At 43.9% G+C, this 12496-nt stretch overlaps 1 protein-coding gene across 3 annotated transcripts in view; it reads left to right on the forward strand.

Moving 5' to 3' along the window:
- The window catches only part of CCDC83 (coiled-coil domain containing 83), a 53685-nt gene that overhangs the window by 18552 nt on the left and 22637 nt on the right, over positions 1-12496 (forward strand). For 2 of the 3 annotated variants that reach the window (XM_073336539.2, XM_073336529.1), the window contains exons 3-5: positions 1012-1096; positions 4225-4393; positions 6258-6425. In XM_073336539.2, coding sequence (XP_073192640.1) covers positions 1012-1096; positions 4225-4393; positions 6258-6425 — 422 coding nt within the window. The remainder of the gene's footprint in view (positions 1-1011; positions 1097-4224; positions 4394-6257; positions 6426-12496) is intronic. The other variant, XM_073336536.1, reaches the window with a different exon arrangement.

Below are 12496 nucleotides of genomic sequence, written 5' to 3' on the forward strand. Positions count from 1 at the left end.
CCACAGCCCACCTGCCTTTCCTCTCTTTCAGAGTCTATCTGTCTGAAGAAACTGAGGGGGTTTCGGGCAGCCCCGCCCACCTATACCAGGATGCAGGGGTGTGTGTGGCACTAGAGGGAGCTCAAGCCATCCTGACTGGTATTGCTGAGGGAAAAAAATATATGACAACTGTGCCTGGGGCATGTACACACCTTCCGTGGAATGGACATGTGCCACACATCTTGAAGAACCACAGTTACAAAAGGATAGGAACTGGTTTTTTTATTTAGCAATCAGTGGCCACATGCTAACCTCTGCTGTGCAAATTGTGACAGGGCTGGTGAGAACAGCAAGCTTGCTGTGTACTCTCCATAGCCTCCTGTCTGCAAACATCAAGGAAGCCCTTCCACGCAGTTGGGGAAACAGCCTTTCTGCATGATCACGGCTGGTCTGACTAAATGTCTGCCCAGAATTTTACTGCAGGCCAAACCATTACATAATTCCCTCTTTTGCAGTTACAAGTTGTGTGTGTATGTGGATATGCATATGTTTGCGTGTTTCAGAGCAGCCCACCAGCAGGGAATGCATAGTTTGTAAGGTGTTCAGGAAGCCGAATCCCCAGCTGTTTCTACAGGGAGCAAACTCCAGCCCTTGGCAGGACAACTTAAAAGAATCTGTGAATAGACACCCATGGAGTTTCCCACCTCCCACTCAAAATTCTGCATTGAAGAGGCATTGGCCTATTAGGAGACAGCATGATCCTGGGAATCACCTGACAGAGTCAAGAGACCTGGGTCCTACTCTTGACTGTGTCATTGGCTCACTGTGTGATGCTGGGGAAGTCACTTAACTGCTCTGTGGCCCAGTAATATGGGAATAACCATGCTTACCCACCTTAGCAAAGCAATTTGAGATCTACAGGCAAAAAGCACTAACTAGTATTTGTATCTAACTTACTTTAAAATAACTACTCACTCTCTCTTTCTTCTGTAGCTGTGTTATGACTCTTCATACATGCTTCTTTCTCCTCAGAATTCAGATAAAAGAAGAGGCAATTAATCAGCTTCTGTTTGAACTAAAGCAACTAAAAGAAAAGAACAAAAAATATCATGAAAGAGTAAGTAAACATGCATCTCTCTCCCATCTCATGCTCTCTAGTATATTTTAGCTAGTAAAGCTAAATCATTTGTCATGGTAAACTACACACTTACTGTAACTACAGTATTTGTAGCAATTAATATTTTGCAAAGCCTATTTTGAAAACAAGGTTAGTGAATCACTTTATATGCTTACGGAGGTATAATTTTGTCATTCTAAATTATATGTAACAAAATGGAGTTCTGCTCTAAAAATAACTAAAAATGGTTTGCATGGGTATAATGATTTGGAACTTAGTAAACAATTCTGTGGCTCTTGCGCAGGAAGAAGTAGAATCCAACTTCCTCTGTATTACCCATGCTGGCTGTGCAGGTTTAGGAGGAATAAAAATCAGTATGATCTTATTTCTGTCATTTAAGTGAGCAGATAATGGCTCTGAATACAGATCTGTTGAATAAGAAGGTGTCATTTTTATAATCTCTTCTGATGTAGTGGTGTTGCACAAATGAAAATGTGGGACTAGTTTGGCCTGCAGAACCTCAAATATAGTGAAAAATGAGGAAAAGAGCCCAGCTCAACTCTCCAGGCTGAGTTTGCAATGTTGCCAGATAGAGAAATAACTTACTTGTAAATTAACCACATTGAGTCACTTTAGAAACAAAGAAAAATGGAACCCCAGGGTGCTAATTTTATGTGGTCACTGTTCCAGAAGAATCACACTTCAAAGATAAATTTAGTACAAGGCCTAATTAGGTTGCTGTCAGAGCACAATGAATTTTGGACTCCAGAAATATATATAATGTATTGATCAAGAAAGACTGTCTCTCTCAATGAAATGAAAGAGTTGGACCTTGGCAATCAAACAGTTTTGCAGACTAGACTTCTTCCAGAAGGTGAAGTGGACAATAAAGTCCCTATCCTCCCCTTGCCCTCTGTTTGTAGCACTTTACTAAGTGGTCAAGTGTGATTAGGCCACTGATTTTAAGTCTCCTCTTAAGAGAGCTGTAGCTTCATGTGGCTGCTGTTTCCCAAATTCCTGCAGCATCTATTCTCTTCCAGCTGTGGACTGCTGACATCACTGGGAACAGCTAATTTGGCTCTGCTCTCCACCAACAGCTGTAGTCTCTTGTGATTTTCCCCCTAGTTAGCAGCCAACTCACGGTCTCTCATGGGACTCCTTTCATTTTTTAGTTCTTGGAGGATATTTTAGAGTATTCAGAGTAGCAGCCATGTTAGTCTGTATTCGCAAAAAGAAAAGGAGTACTTGTGGCATCTTAGAGACTAACCAATTTATTTGAGCATAAGCTTTCGTGAGCTACAGCTCACTTCAACTGATGCATAAAAGTAGAAAATGCAGTGAGGATGTTTTTATACACACAGACCATGAAAAAATGGGTGTTTATCACTTCAAAAGGTTTTCTCCCCCCACCCCACTCTCCTGCTGGTAATAGCTTATCTAAATTGATCAGTCTCCTTAGGGTTTAACAAGAACGTCTGAGGGGGGGGGGGAGTAGGAAAGGGTTTAACAAGAACGTCTGAGGAACATGGGGGGGGTAGGAAGAAAGGAGAGTGATCACTTTAGATAAGCTATTACCAGCAGGAGAGTGGGGTGAGGGGAGAGAAAACCTGGATTTGTGCTGGAAATGGCCCACCTTGATTATCATACACATTGTAAGAAGCTGTAGCTCACGAAAGCTTATGCTCAGATAAATTGGTTTCAGCAGGAGAGTGGGGTGGGGGGAGAGAAAACCTTTTGTAGTGGTAAACACCCATTTTTTCATGGTTTGTGTGTATAAAAAGATCTTCTGTACTTTCTACAGTATGCATCCGATGAGGTGAGCTGTAGCTCATGAAAGCTTATGCTCAAATAAATTGGTTAGTTTCTAAGGTGCCACAAGTACTCCTTTTCTTTTTGCGAATACAAACTAACACAGCTGTTACTCTGAAACCTACCCTTGTAAGGAGAGTGATCACTTTAGATAAGCTATTACCAGCAGGAGAGTGGGGTGGGGGGGGGAAACCTTTTGAAGTGATAAACACTCATTTTTTCATGGTCTGTGTGTATAAAAACATCCTCACTGCATTTTCTACTTTTATGTATCAGATGAAGTGAGCTGTAGCTCACGAAAGCTTATGCTCAGATAAATTGGTTAGTCTCTAAGGTGCCACAAATACTCCTTTTCATTTTAGAGTATGCTGCACTACCCTTTGTTTCCTTTAGCCTAGTTTTGGGCTCCCTCTTTTTTTCACCCTCATTTCTCTGGTCAGTTGGGCATTGATCCTTTGAGAAGCAGAGTGTCTCTGATGATTTCTGGCTGTGTATTTTATTGGATTCCCATTGTTATGTATTTGGCTTGTATAGTACACCTCTACCCTGATATAACACTGTCCTCGGAAGCCAAAAAATCTTACCGCGTTATAGGTGAAACCGCATTATATTGAACTTTGGTTAGATCCACTGGAGCGCGCAGGCCCCTGCCTCCCTCCCCGGAGCGCTGCTTTACTGCATTATATCCAAATTCATGTTATATCGGGTAGTGTTATATCAGGTAAAGGTGTACTTAGATCTCTCATGGTGTGGCATTGGGAGCAAACTCACTAAATTGGTGGCTGCAGACTGTTTCCAACTGGAGTTTGGGCGACATGATAGAGAGACATGGTGTAGTGATCTGGGTACAGACACGGGTACCAGAATACCCTGTAGTTCTAATTTTGACTGTGATGCTAATTTTTTTCTGTGGCTCTGAGCAAGTCATTTAACCTTTCACTGTCTTAGTTCACCATGTGTAAAACAAAGGTGATAGAACTTAAGTGGTATGTTGTTATAAGGTATGTTTGTATGTTGCCCAGAATTCTGCTGAATCTAAGCGAATAAGTCAGTAATAAGTATTATTGTTAAAACACAACATGCAGCCTATATTCTTAGCAATGGGAATATTGAGCAGACTAACAGTCATTTGTCTCCCTTTTCCTGGTAGTAACAGGTTTGAGCTTAGTTAGAAACTTCTGGGACTTACAAAACATCTTCAGCTCTACTTTTTTGCAAGGAACCATGTTGTCACAGATCCAAGTGATATTTCAATTTGTTACTCAGGAAGAGATTTTAAACCCCTTTTATTATGTATCTTACTCTTGTTCCTCTCATAGAATGACTATCTGAAGGAAGAACAGCTGGGACACATCCGCAGTCTGCTAAGCAACTTGAAAACACAGGGCAAAGAACTAGAGCAAAAGGAGGTTGTAACCAGGGATGATGTAGAGGCAGCAATGAGGGAGAAATGGCAATATTTTAGGGACCAAGAAATACTTCTGAAAGGTGAGTAGTAAGTTAGTTATGCAAGTGCTGTTTGCAGTTTTCCATAGTTAGGACTGAGTTGAATTTTGCACTAAAGCAGCACCACCTAACCCCAGTCTGGTGTCAGGCTAGTGTCTTCCTCAGTTTCCCCTCACTCAAGTTGCATCTCCCAATCTTCCAGCCTGGTTTGATTGCTACAGTGTTTTGGCCAGCAAAGTCAGTAAAGAAAAATTCCCTGAAGGGTATCCACATTGAAAAAAATACAACGCGGCCTTCCACCCTCAGTGTCAAACTGGGCACAGCCCCCTCCTTCCTGAGGGCTTGTCTTTTCATCTGATTTCAGAACTCTTCAGCTTGCCCTCTGGAATCAGCTTTCCGCCCTTCCCTGGCTCTGCTCAGTCTCTTCCTTCAGACCAGGACCATCCCTAGGGGGGAGCGGGGCCGGGGACATAGGTGCTGAGTTTCTAATCTGCTGGGGACTGCTCCCCCTGGCTCCGCCCCCATTCCACCCCTTCCCCCAAGGCTGCGCCCCCTGCCCTGGCTCTTCCCTGCCTCTTCCCGCCCTTCCTCTTTCCTGCCTAGTTCTGCCCCCTCCCGCAAGCACGCTGCACCCTCACTCCTCTCCCCTCCCTTCACCAGTGCCTCCTGAGGCCGTGAAACAGCTGATCTGCGGTAGGTGCTGGAAGGGGAGGGGAGGCGCTAATCGGCAAGGCTCGCCGGTGGGCAGGAGGCGCTGGGAGGAGGGAGAGGTTCTGATAGAGGGGCTCCTCCTCGCCCTCCCTCCCTGCCGCTCACCTCCCTATTTGCCTCCTCACCCCGCTTATCTGCCCAAATCCCGCCTCCCTCCCCTCTTGCCCGGGCCCCCCCCCCAAATTGTGGAGCCCAGGGCAGTCGCCCCGATTCGCTGTACCCAAGCGATGGCTCTACCTCAGACCCTCCTTTGGGGGGTTCGTTTGGGTCTCTTCCCACTTTCCACCAAGAATCAATTCCCAGCACTGGCTCTCCACAGTCCTCTGTCTTATCTCCACTACAGAAGGCCTGATTTAGCCTCATGACCTGCCTGTCATGTGACCTTGTTCATTTTCTCCACATGGCAAAGTGAGTGAGGTGTGTTACTGGTGGGACTGGATCCCTCATCTTCACTTAAGGGCCAGTCACCATGTGACACAGAGATTCAGCTTATTGGTTACATAGAAAGAATACAGCTTTTCCTCCCCAAAATTAAAGCACTTACTCTTTGAGTACAGAATGATTTGTCCAGGAATTTACAAATAAATCAGTAAATCAGTTTATTGGTTTGAGTTATAATTAATTTTAAATGATTCCTGTAAGAAATTAGACACCCTGTGTTGGTCCTTTTATGTCTCGAGTTATAATGGAATAATACTCTTCAAATTTTCAAATTTGACTCTTCAAATTTTCCATGTAGTTAAAACTCATTGAAATGTTGTGCACTGACTACATGTAGAGATTTTTTTTAAGATTAGTAGCCATTTATTGCTGTTATGCTTCACAGCTGAAAGTTTCTTTTTCCTCAGAGGCTGAGGAATAATGTTCTACTACAGAAATTCCCAGCACAGCCCTCTTTTGAACTGGCTGCCATTTCCTATTGTTCTTAGTAGGACTGGTGCCCTCAGTTAAAATGGTCTCTTTCAAAATGGCTATGGTCACCTATTGTTTCCAACCAGGTGAGACCAAGCTGCCGTCAGGGAAAATGGTGGCCCCTGAGAATATAGAGGGCCAGGATTTTGTAATAAATTGTAGGATATGAGATTTCCTCCTCGACTCCCATTGAAAGCTCCCTAACTGAAAAAAATTGGTACAGAATTGATACAAAAAATGACAGAAAAAAGGACTCACCCTTCTGGTTTTGTTATATTAATAGAGCTACGCTCCAAGATAAATGAAGTTGAGCATAAACTAGTGGTAAAACAGGCTGAGAAGGATTACTGGTTAGAGTACAGAAATGTGGGGAGTGGAGAACATGCCAAACAGATCAAGCTCCTAGAAAATGATATCCACGGACTCAAAGATGACGTTGAGCAAATGACAGGTCAGTTCCGGCAAGGTCAATACAAGTACATATAGTGCATAAATAAGCTATAGTCTTCATTTGCAGAAAGTTATTTGTGCTCAGACTAATTACATCCATTTAAGATAAAATATTTAAACCTATATACCTGTATGTAGGCAACTAAATAAAAGCAACTTACTTTTCAGAGGTGCTCCACTGAAGTCCAGGGAGCATTGCAGGTGTGCAATACCTTTTGAAAATTAGGCTGCTTTTATATAGGTGATAGATTATGGAGCCTAATTTTAGGTACCTTAGTTTGAAAGTGTTGGTTTGTGCTACTGTGCTGAGTGCTTCTTATCGTGTACCATGCTTCACAGGTTTCCATTTGAAAGCTCCTTTAACACAGGAGAAATTTTAGATCATTTCTGCGATTGGTGAAATTCAGACCTAGTATAATCAGGTGCCAATGGAGCTTCACCTGGTTACGCAAGAACTGAATTTAGCCTACTGGTAACAAAGTCCCTTGTCTGTGGCTTTGCAAAATCCCCAACATGAATATATGCAAATTCAAGGCATAGTTTAAGTTCTGAGGGAGCATATGTAAGAGCTTAGATATAGTGGTGTGTGCTCTATAAAACTATTATATAGATTCATTTGTATAGCGGACTTTTAAATAATATGCCAGTTATTTAGGTGTTATGTAACTCTTATTTTTTAAAAAAAGTCCTGATTTTTTTCCCTTGTAACACTCTTAGTATTCATTACCACAGCCAAGCAGCTGGTAGTGACAGGCAGCGACACCACTGTGAGATTGGTCCCCATGCAGTCGGTGCCAACCATTACCAAGCATCAAGTGCTGCAGATAAGAACCATTCAGTTATTCTCTTTGTCTTCCCCAGGGTAATTGTTCTGAAAACATACTTTATCTTGATGAAGATCTGAACTGTTTTTCCTATTGCATATTTGCCTGTCAGTTAGTATTTTAAGTAACTACCAAGGTATTTTGTACTTTGTCTTTTCCCTGTTTTAAATCAGTTCAAAATGTTATTGCACCAAGATGTAAAGCAGAAAAAAGAATGAACATTTATATAGATTCATAGATCTTTAAGGCCAGAAGAGACCATTATGATAATCTAGTCTCTTTCATACAGTGATTCTTGCATCTAATCCAATAATGTGTTTGAACTAAAGCATATTTTTTGAAAGATTTACTACTATTTATATTGTTGTAGCATTTAGGACCCCTAGTCATGCGCCATGACCCCATTTTGCTGGGTGCCATACAAACACAGAACACAAAGACAGTCCCTGCCCAAAGGAGCTTACAGTCAAAAGATAAGATAAAAGACAAAAGATGGTGGTTCTTTGAGTGACTGCACGTGTCCATTCCACTTCAGATGTGTCTACGCCCAATGCGCAGTTGTCAGAGATTTTTACTTCAGTTGTACCCATCAAGGTGGCACATGTGCCCTTGCGCTGCTGGTACATGGCAGAAATGGCAGAGCTGCCCTCAGCATTCCTCAGTTCTTTCTTATTGCCTGTGATGGTGGTTGGAGCATTCACCATACTACTACAAGCTTTCCCTTGATTCTAGTGTGGTATATAGTTGGTACTTGATTAACAGATAAATAGTTTTAGTGTTAGGATAGTTTAATAGTAGCTTTCCTTTTATTGGGATACTTTCTTTGTACTCTTAAGTTCCTGCCATTTGGGAACTAGTGACCCACATTCCAGGTGCCTGAAGTGCCTAGGAAAACCTCATATCCAAGACAGGTACCAAATATGTAGGGACTTTAAGCCCAAAACTAAAAAAGGGTAGGAAAGTTAGACTAAAATACTTTCTGATGGAGGCAGCCCTATGCCCATCCTCAGAGCCTTCCTATTCTGAGCGAGTACCGAGCACATCTGTTTTGGTTAGGAGTGCTGCTCCTGCCTTTTCAGAGTCTTGATGCCAATCTCCTTCTCCAGTACCAAAGAAGAGGCACTGGAAGGCAGCATTGAAGGACTCAGTGACCAGAAGCACAGGGTCTTTGGCACCAAAGTCCAGCAAACATTCTGGGAAGGAGGATAGAGTGCACTCAAGGTCGAGGTGCTCCCTGGTGCAAACAGCTAAAAGAACTGAGCCAAAGGTATTATATTCCCTCATAGAAGTTTGAACCCCCCTGTCCCCTCTGGAATCTTTTGTGTTCTCTGCTGTCAATGAGAGAGCATGCCAGGGTCATCAAGCATCTGCCCCAAAATCAAAGGATGGGACCTATATCTCTTTGGGAGGAAATGTTATTCAACAGCGGGACTACAACTCCAGATTACAGGCATCCTGCAACTGATAATAGCTCGCTTTTCTCCAATCCTGTGGCAATATGATTTTTGAAGGGTTTGGCCAGGTTACATCCCCAGGTAGAGGATACACTTCCCCCCTTGGGTCTTAAACCTGGTGCTAACAAAGCTAATAGGCCCTCCCTTTCAACCAATGGTTAAATGTTTTTGGTGGCAATCACCACAGCCAGGTGAGTGGGTGAATCATGAGCTCCAGTGTCTGACCTTCTGTATAGTCTCCTTTAAGGGCAAGATATGTATGCCCTCATCTGAAATTTCTCATCAAAGGGGTGTCTCACTTTTACATCAATCAGACAATCTATTTACTAATTTTTCTTCCTGAAGCCTTGTGCTTATAAGGATGAGGAGAGACTTCATACATTAGACATTAGGAGAGGTAAATATTAGGTGTAGTTTGACTTCTGTATTTGGGGGTGGGGGAGCTTCAATCAGGCCAATGGGGCTGCACGTGAGCAGGGGCACCCTTTCAGATTTGGGGGGGCAACTTTAACCATGATTCCAGGGGCTAATTAGGCACCTGAAAACTCTAGCTTTCTTGCAGATAACAACTTAGAAAGTAACTGACAGGAGCACTGTATCTAATTCCTATAAAAAGAAAGAAAAAAAATTAAATAAATATTAGACTCACTCAGCTCTAATACTAACATGCTCTGACATCTTACAGCAAGTCACTTAAGGGACACTGGTTTGGTTTAGACTTCTTAATGGTTTGTGTGGTGCATAGCACAATGGGGGACTCCTACTGATTAAGGTGTTTGGGCACTACTGTAACATGACTCAGCTGTTGAGATGCCCACTGGTGATAGCTGAAGGGACTTACGTGGTGGGTGGGATGTCAGGTCGATCTCTGTTGGCCAGCAGCACAGCCTTCATCCCCACAAGCTCAGCACCAGCTGGCACAATTTGCAGCACAGCATGGCCACACATCTGTCCTTGGAGCTGCAATTGCTAGTGGACATGATAACTCTGGACCAGAAGGATCTGTCCCCAGTCTCTTCCCAGGGAGAGGTGAGGGTGTTCCCTGCTTCTCTGATGGCAAAAGCATCCACTTAGATGCTCTTAGCCCCTCACGCTCCTTGCCCCAGCGACTGTTCCCCCCCCCGGATGCTTCCCCCACACTCACTGCCCCCATCTTTAGGGCACAGCCCTATGCCCTCCCCTTTCCCTTTCCCTGGAGATTGATTCCCCTTTCCCACCCCACTACCCTCCCCCCCGCCAGGCTCCAACCCACCACCACTGGAGCCCCTGTGCTCCCCCAAGCACTCCCACCATGGGGCATCCTATACTCTCTCGTCCCACCGTGACTGACTCCTTCCTTGCCTGTCCCACCCCCATAGGCCCTGTTCACTGCCCCACTACTATTGGTTAGAAGGATTGTCACGCCGTATAGTCTCAGCTGCTGATTGGTGGAGGCAGGTGAGGGGGCGGGGTGGGTTAGCTAGCACAGCAGAGGAAACTGATTGGGAGAGTCCCAGCTTCAGTGGGGGAGCAAATTCTGTGCCTGGATGAGGTTTGCAGGGGCAACACCACCCCTACCTCCACCCAAATATGCCCATGAGCGTTAGCCTTTTATTTGGACAGGACTAAACCATTTAGATCACTGTCACAATTGTTTGTGGCAATGGCAGAGAGGATGAAGGGTCTTCTGGTCTCTTCTCAAAGGATCTCCTCTTGGATATGCTTTTGTTATTATGTGGCCAGTGTAACTCCACCAAATAGGGTGCTAGCACATTCAACCAGATCTCATGTATTCGTGTAGTCTTTCTGGCCCAGGTGCCTAGTCTGGACATTCGTAGAGCTGCAACTTGGTCTTCAGTGCATACCTTTGCCTCTCATTATGCTACCTCTCAACACTCTAGGGATGATGCCAACTTTGGACGTATGGTCTTTCCGTTGTTATTCTGATAGACTCTGATCCCACCTCCATCTCGAGGTACTTGTGAGTCACCTGAATGGAACGGACATGTGCAATCGGTCGAAGAAAGAGAAATGGTTACTAACCAGTTCTGTAACTGCTACTCTTTGAGATGTGTTGTACGTGTCCATTCCACTACCCACCCTTCTTCCCCTCCGCACCGGAAATCAGTGCGGTAAGAAGGAACTGAGGGGTTTGGGTGGCTCTGTCCTTTATACCATCGTGCAGCAGCAGAGGGTGCATGCACCATCCCAACAGGTAACTGCTGAGGGAAAAATCTCCGGCAACAATGCACTAGGCACGCACACACCTGAAGTGGAATAGACATGTGCTACACATCTCGAAGAACAACAGTTAAAGAACAGGTTAGTAACTATTTCTTATAGATAGATGGAAAGAATGAGACAATATTGGTCAGCATGATAGGCTATGGTCTCTGCACACCAGCAGCCTAACTGTTGAAGAACATGCAAGAGTCTATTTATGTAATTCAAACAGCATAACAGACATACTGCTTCCACTGGACATTGGAAGTACTATTCTGCTCAGGTTCTTTAAAATGACTCATAAAGTGAAGTGCATGTGAGGTAAAGAAACTAGAAGGATTAAGATAAAAGTAACTGCATAGATGTAATGAAGAATCACAGAAATATAGGACTGGAAGGGACCTTGATAGGTCATCTAGTCCAGTCCCCTGCACTGAGGCAGAAAAAAGTATTATCTAGACCATCCCCTGACAGATGACTGTCTGACCTGTTCTTAAAATGTCTACAATGACAGAGATTGTACAACCTGCCTAGGTAATTGTTCTAGAGCTTAACTACCCTTACAGTTAGGAAATGTGTCCTAATGTCTAACTTAAATCTCTCTTGCTGCAATTTAAACTCATTACTTCTTGTCCTGTCCTCAGAGAACAATTTATCACCCTCCTCTTTATAACAACCTTTTACATACTTGAAGACTGTTATCATGTCTCCTCTCAACCTTCTCTTCTCCAGACTAAACAAACCCAATTTTTACAGTCTTTCCTCTTAGATCATGTTTTCTAGACCTTTAGTCATTTTTGTTGCTCTCTTCTGAACTTTCATAGAATCACAGAATATCAGCATTGGAAGGGACCTCAGGAGGTCATCTAGTCCAACCCCCTGCTCAAAGCAGGACCAATCCCCAACTAAATCATCCCAGCCAGGGCTTTGTCAAGCCTGATCTTAAAAACCTCAAAGGAAGGAGATTCCACCAACTCCCTAGGTTATGCATTCCAGTGCTTCACCACCCTCCTAGTGAAAAAGTTTTTTCTAATATCCAACCTAAATCTCCCCCACTGCAACTTAAGACCATTACTCCTCATTCTGTCATCTGCTTCCACTGAGAACAGTCTAGATCCATCCTCTTTGGAACCCCCTTTCAGGTAGTTGAAAGCAGCTATCAAATCCCGCCTCATTCTTCTTTTCCTCAGACTAAACAATCCCAGTTCCCTCAGCCTCTTCACATAAGGCATGTGTTCCAGTCCCCTAATAATTTTTGTTGCCCTCCACTGAACGCGTTCCAATTTTTTCATATCCTTCTTGTAGTGTGGGGCCCAAAACTGGACACAGTACTCCAGATGGGGCATCACCAATGTCAAATAGAGGGGAATGATCACATCCCTCAATCTGCTGGCAATGCCCCTACTTACACATCCCAAAATGCCTTTGGCCTTCTTGGCAACAAAGGCATACTGTTGACTCATATCCAGCTTCTCGTTCACTGTAACCCCTAGGTCCTTTTCTGCAGAACTGCTGCCTTAGCCATTTGGTCCCTAGTCTGTAGCGGTACATGGGATTCTTCTGTCCTAAATGCAGAACTCTGCACTTGTCCT

This window comes from Lepidochelys kempii, chromosome 1, assembly GCF_965140285.1.
Source record: "Lepidochelys kempii isolate rLepKem1 chromosome 1, rLepKem1.hap1, whole genome shotgun sequence".
Classification (NCBI taxonomy): Eukaryota; Metazoa; Chordata; order Testudines; family Cheloniidae; genus Lepidochelys; species Lepidochelys kempii.